Below are 7,526 nucleotides of genomic sequence, written 5' to 3'. Positions count from 1 at the left end.
AGACATACAAGCACACACGCTCAGAGAGAGTTTGAGTTGGTTATGGTGAAATGCTTTTAATAACCTGCATTCTTCAGCAATGGGAGGATACATATATGCTCAATACTTAGGAAATTATAGATTAAGAAAATAATTATATATATGTATACAGATGTATATATATGAATGTGGATATATATATATATATATATACACACACACATATTGAATACACACACACATATATATATATATATATATATATATATATATATATATATATATATACCCATACCTCCCATGTGAGTGTGTGTGTGCATGCATCACATCTGAAAAGAAAGGTTCAGTCTGGATCAGTAAAAGTAACAACTGATGCTGCAGGAGCTGCAGTAACTTAGAAGGAGTGTGGGGTAATAAGGTCTGCAACCACACCTGGTCCCCAAGGGAGTGACAAGGTCAAAACAAGTCTCTTCACTGCCACATAGAGTCTACTTATGAAATTGGAGTCTATTTGCCTCAAATTTTCCATATGAATAAAACATTTGAATGTAGCAAAAATATTTTTAGTTCTTAAAATTAGAGGACAGGCAGCCCTTTGTCCCAGGACACACATGCGAGAAACTGACACTGAGATGCTCACAGATGCCACTGGCCAGTGGGAGGAACACTTGGTTGACACCTGAAAACCCACAGGGCCGGCACCGCCTGCTGCCCAAGTCACACAGCAGGAATGACACGAGAGCCACTAATGGACAGGGGAAAGGCCAGCTCCCCCTCTGCTGAGTCCTCAATAGAGCCCTTGCTGCCCAAGATCCACGGCCACCTCTCCACCCAGGTGGAGGAGCTGGTGCTCAGGTGCCACACCCTCCATGGTCATTGCCCAGCCTCCAGTGTCCATGGCACACCAGGGAAGGAGTAGCTTCAACAGCCAGGTGGGAGTCAGGGTTCTGGCTGCCCAAAGGCTGGAGGACCACGGTCAGGTGTCCAGGGTGCAGAAGTGGGCTCTTGTCTTCGCGCTCCTTACTGCTGTGACAAGACACCATTTCAAGATCCCCAAACTTGTGGTCACTGCACCTGCTTGTCAAGTACAAAACAGGTGATGTGTGTCCAGCCCTCAAAAGAAAACAAAAAAAAGTAAGAGGAAAATATGCACCATTATTAAATATGAGTTTAAAATATGTTTTTAAAAGTATATGTCAATGAAAGTTGTAGAAGGTGAGGCTCTGGCAGACCCAGGTCCTTTTCTGCAGTCATCCAACCCTAAGAATGAGGGAGGATCTCTCTCAGCAGGTTTTGTCTGTTCCAAAGGGCATCAACCCCTGCAACCTTGGAGTGTGGCAGCACCCAGCCTGTGAGGAAGGTGGGGGTGCCTGACAATCCCTCTGGATGTGGAGAGGCGTGTCTGCTCCACACCCACCCAGGGAGCACACCACCAGACTCCCGAACCTGGGGGACACCAGATCAACCCCTACAAGCAGTGGTGTGATTCCCGACCAGCCACTCTTTCGCATTCAATGCCCACTCAGGACACCCAGCCCATCAGAGGTGACACAGGACTCACACCCCCGACTACTGGAGGCCAAATCATCTCTAGCACATTGTGTGTTCACATCCAAGGGGGTCCCTTCCTACACATGCCCTCTGGAGCCCACTGACACAGAGGTGGTGAGGGGGGGACTGTCACATCACAGAAAGCCACCATACTGCAGGCTCCTACCATGTCCTTGTCATTGGTTGATGTGTCATAGTGCACAGGATGGTTGGCGTGGACCTGCTTCAGTCTCTCAAGCAGGGTCTCCACCAAGGTCTCTCTATCCTTGAGCTCGATGAACTGGAAGGCCATCTTGCTCCTGATGCTGATGAGGATGGGGCTGGGCAGCAAACTGGTGTCCTCCATCTTCTCCATGCTCACTACCTGATGCAAAAGACAGCACATGAAAGGGAGGTGCTGGAGAACGGAACTGACTAATTACGCTCTGTACATGTTCCAATATAGAACAATGAATCCCACTGTTATGTATAATTGCAAGGCACTAATAAAAAGATTTGAATCCAGTAAGTACTGCAAAAAAGAAGGAAGGCAGGCCTCCACGAAATGCTCACAAGTTAATCTAATATGGAATAATGGCAACAAGGACCTGAGATAAAGGTTGAAAAGTGTGCAAGAGAGCATCAATCACAATCACCAAAAGGCAGAAGTAACCCAAGCTTCCATGCACAGATGAATGGATAAGGGAACTGTGGTTTAGGCTACCATGGAATATTACTCAGACTTCCAAAGGAAGGGAATTCTAACAGATAAGAGGTGGATCAACATTAAGAACATTGTGTAGTGGAAGAAACAAGTCACAAAATGACAATGCTGTAGGATTCCACTTACAAATTGGTTACAAGGTAAATTTCATGCTATGCATAATTCAAAAATCAATTTTTAGGTGTGTAGGTCATCATGTCGATTTCTTGCTCCACTGATAATAATGCTTGCAAAATGAAGACATCTATTGGAGAAGGAGGGGATAGATCTGGGAAATCATATGAGGAAAAACACTGAGTTTCTAAACAATCAGGCTCAGGACCTATGCTACGAGAAACGAGACCCCAGAGGTCTTGATGTGTAACAGCTGTGGTACCCCCTCAGCAGAGATGCCTGAGATAAGGATCAAGCTGCTTGCATTCAGAAGCAAACTCAGGTTGCCCACACTCCCATTTCCAATGAGAGAATCACAGAGTTATAGGAGGAACCTGATCCTAACATAAGGAGGCATTTTAAATCTTTCACAAGTTCCACAGGAGAATAAATGCCAATTTGACCCCTATTTTCTAAAGGTGAAGCTTTTTACAGTTTGTCTTTTTTTTTTGTATTTTTTTTAGGTAAAAAAAGGGGAGAATCCCTTTCTAAAGAGCTGTAGGAAAAGCTTGGATTGCGAAGCATGTACTTTTGAATGACAGCTTTATCAACAGTGTTGGGCTAGGGTATGTTTTTCTTACCATCACTTCTAGGCAACCTTTGGTTGCCATAGCAACAAGAGAAAAAAGGAAGGTTGAAGGGGTAATGCTGTAATTCAGCCCACACTTCCCTCCTGGAACCTGGCCATCATATGGCCCAAGGTGCTCTGGATGGGATATAGTTGGAGTGTGTCCCCGAAATTTCTTGTGTTGAAAGCTTGATCCCCAAAGGGGCAGCATTAAAGGGTGGTTGAACCTTAAGAGGTGAGGTCTAGTAGGGGATGGATGGGTCACTGGAAGAATAGCCCTCAGTAGGGATTATGGGACCTGGTTCATTCCCACAACAAGGATTGTTACAAAGAATGGTCCTTCCCCATTCTCTGGCTTCCTGTCTTCACCCATGATGTTTCCATCTACTCATGCTCCTGCCATGGGGGCACTGTCCACCACAACACCCTCACTGGTGCTCACCCAACACCATGTTCTTGAGCCTCAGGACTGGGAGTAAATTAAGCCTTTCTTTCCTTTTTTTTTTTGGTTAATAAGTAAACCTGGCATCATGGATTTTGTTGTAGTAGCAGAAAATGGACTCAACCACATGGGTTAAAAGATGAAATGGTGCATCAAAGGGTGCACGGCAGGTCAAGCAGAGGGGAGAGGCAGGGTGTACCTCTCTGAGCAGAAGGACAACATTGTAGCAGCCATCTTCTCTGCTGGCAAAGCAGGTGGAGCTGTCAGAGGAAAACATGCATCCTGCGATGTGGAACTGACTGAAGGGCGTACAGAGGAGCAGTCCACCACAGTGTGCAGCTTCTCCTTTCTTGGTAGCCTGAAAAAGATTCAAAACAGCTCCTTCTGTGCTTGGGTTTCAAGGTCCTTGGTGAGAGGTGGGGGTAGTTCAAGATACGGAAATTCAACAGACACGAGACTGAAAAGAAAACACTTTTGAACTTGCTAGCACAACGTGATAGCTTAGTGACTGAAATAAAAAAAAAGTCATGCTCCTCCAGAGCCTGTGAACCCCATGTTCCATCCAGACATTCAGTTGCCCTTCCAACCAAGTGCAAGGAGCAGAGCCCGCTGTCCCCACCAGCAAGAAATTCATAAACTCATGAACTCAAATAAGTATTAGATACTGGTTTGAATTACTGAGTACTCCAAAAATGGCAGCAAAGGCTATGTGTGGAGAAGTTAGATGATAAGTGGGGTGAGCATCGGTGAGACATGGGGAAGGTGGAACCCTTGCACGCTGCTCGTGGAAGGCCAACTGACACTCTCACCTTGGCAAACAGCCAGAAGCCCTCAAACATTGAAAGTGGACCTAGTGTTTACCCAGACATTCCCTCTCAGGTGAATGCACCAAACAGACTTGAGCACTGTCGTCCTCTAACTGGCACACAAACACAGCAGCAGATTCATAGTCGAAGGTGGAAACTACCCCATGTCCACCAGTTGATCAATGGACACAGCAAATGTGGCACATGCCCTCAAGCAGGGTAGATAGTACTTAGCCATCAACAGAAAGTGTGCATGGACAGAGCTGGAAACCTCAGGCTGAGTGAAAGAAGCCAGACACAAAGACCACAAGGAGCCAGGTTCATTTATATGAAATGTCCGCACAGGAGTCTGACAGACAGAAATAAGGAGTAGCTGCTCATTAATGTGAGGCTTCTTGGGAGGGTAATAAAAGGTTCCGTGGCTGTAGTGATGATTGTGTGGTCCTGTGAATATTGTAAAACCTCAACTACCCATTGAAAGGCTTAACTGTTCAGATGTGAATAACCGAAAAGGAGTCTGACTTTTCTGCAGAGGACTACCAGGGAGCCAGGGGAAGGCAAGTGCACTGCGCCAAGTACACACACTGAATCACACATAATTTCCTACGTTCGTATAGGAATATACGCCTGGTGTAGCTCCACATCTTGTACAACCACAAGAAGGGAAGCTGTACTCCATGGATGTAAGACATGTCAAATTACACATGACAGTCAAGTATATCTACAAAGAACAAAGAAAAAGAAGTTCACATAGTGCAAGAATGGAAGGTGAGGTCTCTCAAGGGGATCACAAGGTCCCTGAGAGTCAACAATGCCCAACACACTTACATTTAACTCTAAAAATGTTGCTGTCAAAATGCTGAGAGTAGAATGGTGGAAACCAGAGGCCAGAGAGGTTGGCTCAGGGGCTCTGAGCCAGTGAGAGAAGGAGCAGGAAGTTCCGGGGTGCTGCCGCAGAGCAAGTGACCACAGGTGCCAATCCCACACGAAATTCTTCAGCCTGCTAGATAAAAGGATTTAGGGAACAGGAAACAAAAACAATGATCAGAGCCCCAAGAGTCTCTTTCGTAAGGAAGAGATAAGCGCCATTCATCTTCCAAAAGAACTATCACACATCAGAGGTGACCCAACGCCACATGGAGTTGAATTTGGGAACAAAGAAAAAAGGAAACCTATAAAGAGCATTTTTTTGTGTGCCTTTTGTGGCAACATGTGACCACTTTGAACTACATGCACACAGCTGGAAGGGACAGAAAGTCATTCTGAATACATGAAAATCCTAAACATGCTGCTGTTCAAGGACCACCACTGAGAAAGATGCGCCCCCACCAGACAGTGAGAAGAAAGAGCATGTCTTAAGGAGGAAGAGATCTGCTGTTTTCAAAATGACCTCCCTTGTATTAGCACTGAGCACTAGACCTCATGGCTTTGAATGAATTCACTACGGGTTGAGTCGGCCTTATTCAAAATGCTTGGGACCAGAAGAGTTTCAATTTTCAGAGTTTTTCAGATTTTACAAGATCTATGTAAACTTTAGCAGTTGAGCATCCCTAATTCAAAAAATCTAAATAAAAACTGCTCCAAAATTCGGTTACAAAACAAGAGTTTCAGATGCTGAGGTACAAAACTGCCTCATGAGCAAAGGCATTATAGCTATGGTTTACTCATCTCCTTGGATATTTTAAAAAAACATCAATCAAAAAAAAATACAGGAATGTTAAAACAGATAAACAATTTTGAAGTAAAAGACTAAGGCTGTTTTTAAGATTAAATATAGGATTATATGATTTGGCTATTCCATTTCTGGGTAAAAATACTCAATAGAATCGAAAGCAGGTGTCAGAGAAATTAGTGTGCCCAGTTCACAATAGCATTGTTCACAATAGCCAGAAGGTGAAAGCAAACTAAGCGGGCATGGACAGACGAGTGGATAAACACAGTGGGGTAGGTACATACGATGGATTATGATTCAACCCTGAAACACATGCTGTGACAGAGATGAACCTTGAGGACGTTATATTAAGCGAAATAAGCCCAAAGCAAAACATTGAGTGTTGTCTACTTACGTGAGGGATCCAGCTGATTCCACAGAGACAGCAGAATGGCGGTTGTGAGGCAAGGTTGAACAGGGTGGTAGTGTGTAGTAGGTAGACTTTTAGTTTAATCAAGTCAGAAGAGTTCTGAAATGTGCAGTGAGGATGATCATGTATCAGTGTGAACATACTTAATGCCACTGAACTGCATGCCTGAAAATGGGGAGGTCTGTGTTATATGAATTTCAGAGTAAAGAAAAAAAAAAAACTCTGTTTAATGACTAATAGTATTTGATCAGTCCTGATTCTGTAAGTATGTCAAAAATTGAGTCCAGAACAGTACTCTGTGGTCTCTCATAGGATCTTTCATAACACTTTACCTTGACATCAGAGCTGTGGTTAGTTACCCAGTTATGATCTGCAAACCTGAAATCAAATTCCAGCTCAAACACCGTGTTTGAACTTCAGATGATAAAGCTGAATTCCTTAGTGACACTGCAAGCAACTAGCCTGACAGTCTCCATGACTGGTGTTGCCGTGGGCCAAGTTATTCAAAATACTAACTTACTCTATTGATGACAAAGGTATCGAAATCAGTTCAGCTGCCCTGAAAACATTTTCTACCATGTGATTGAAGATGAAAAGATGAGGACTTGGTGTAGCTCGGTGGTACAGCCCTGCTCTCGCATGCATAAGGACCTGAGTTCAACCCCAGCACCACCAGAAAACCAAAAAAAGGATTCTATACAAAAACCATGCCATCTTATGAAAGAAACTTGAGCATTCATGGGGTTTGCTATGCACACAGGACCTCGAACCAATGCCCAGGGACACAGCGAAGACCTCACAAACAAAAGGTGCTAAGCAAAGCACATGAAAAGGTCAAGCAGCTGAGGGACACCATGGGACTGAAGCTCTACCTCTTGGTGATCTGGCTTGGCTCCTGCACATCTGGCTCCAGACCTCATTATCCAGCAGCCTCCGCAGCATCACATCTACCAGCTGCTCCATGATCTTCAAGACCGCATCCAGGATCAGAAACGTGGAGGAGTCATGCTCCTTATTCTGTGTGGTGATCTGGATGGTGTCCACCACAAAGACGTTGGATGTCCTTTCCAATTTCTGGATATCAACCCAAGGGATTACAAGTTTAACTGAAAGAGAAAAGATGCAAAATCAGATCCCCCATAAAGTGGGAGCCAAACTTCAAACATCAGCAAATAACAATCCAACATTCTATTTTTTTCTTTTAAGCTAAAATGCAAAAGTCTCAAAACCTGTGCAGGGAAAG

At 44.4% G+C, this 7,526-nt stretch overlaps 1 protein-coding gene across 4 annotated transcripts; it reads right to left on the bottom strand.

Moving 5' to 3' along the window:
* Positions 1-1,002: 1,002 nt before the first annotated feature.
* LOC124975709 (TBC1 domain family member 8-like) lies at positions 1,003-7,273 on the bottom strand. 4 transcript variants are annotated; one of them, XM_047538300.1, is made up of 4 exons: positions 7,156-7,273; positions 6,269-6,382; positions 1,697-1,894; positions 1,003-1,092 (listed from the first exon to the last, which is right to left on the bottom strand). In XM_047538300.1, the coding sequence occupies exons 1-4, from the start codon at positions 7,201-7,203 to the stop codon at positions 1,045-1,047; spliced, it is 408 nt and encodes a 135-aa protein (XP_047394256.1). In that variant the 5' UTR covers positions 7,204-7,273; the 3' UTR covers positions 1,003-1,044. The 4 variants fall into 4 exon arrangements, 1 of the variants encoding a protein (XP_047394256.1); XR_007106917.1 differs by lacking the exons at positions 1,003-1,092; positions 1,697-1,894 and adding exons at positions 3,710-3,754; positions 5,031-5,202; XR_007106918.1 differs by lacking the exons at positions 1,003-1,092; positions 1,697-1,894 and adding an exon at positions 3,712-3,754.
* Between the last annotated feature and the right edge of the window lie 253 nt (positions 7,274-7,526).

Source organism: Sciurus carolinensis, unplaced genomic scaffold (genome assembly GCF_902686445.1).
Source record: "Sciurus carolinensis unplaced genomic scaffold, mSciCar1.2, whole genome shotgun sequence".
In the NCBI taxonomy this organism is placed as follows: Eukaryota; Metazoa; Chordata; class Mammalia; order Rodentia; family Sciuridae; genus Sciurus; species Sciurus carolinensis.
This window is presented reverse-complemented; position numbering and strand designations above follow the sequence as displayed.

Bases quoted from the DNA above. Each gene is read 5' to 3' on its own strand.
- LOC124975709 (XM_047538300.1), bottom strand. From the start codon at position 7,203: ATGAGGTCTGGAGCCAGATGTGCAGGAGCCAAGCCAGATCACCAAGAG. The intron at 6,383-7,155 runs GTAGAGCTTCAG...TGCACATTTCAG, and splicing joins CCAAGCCAGATCACCAAGAG to AACTCTTCTGACTTGATTAA. The intron at 1,895-6,268 runs GTAAGTAGACAA...CTTTTGCATCAG, and splicing joins GAATCAGCTGGATCCCTCAC to GTAGTGAGCATGGAGAAGAT.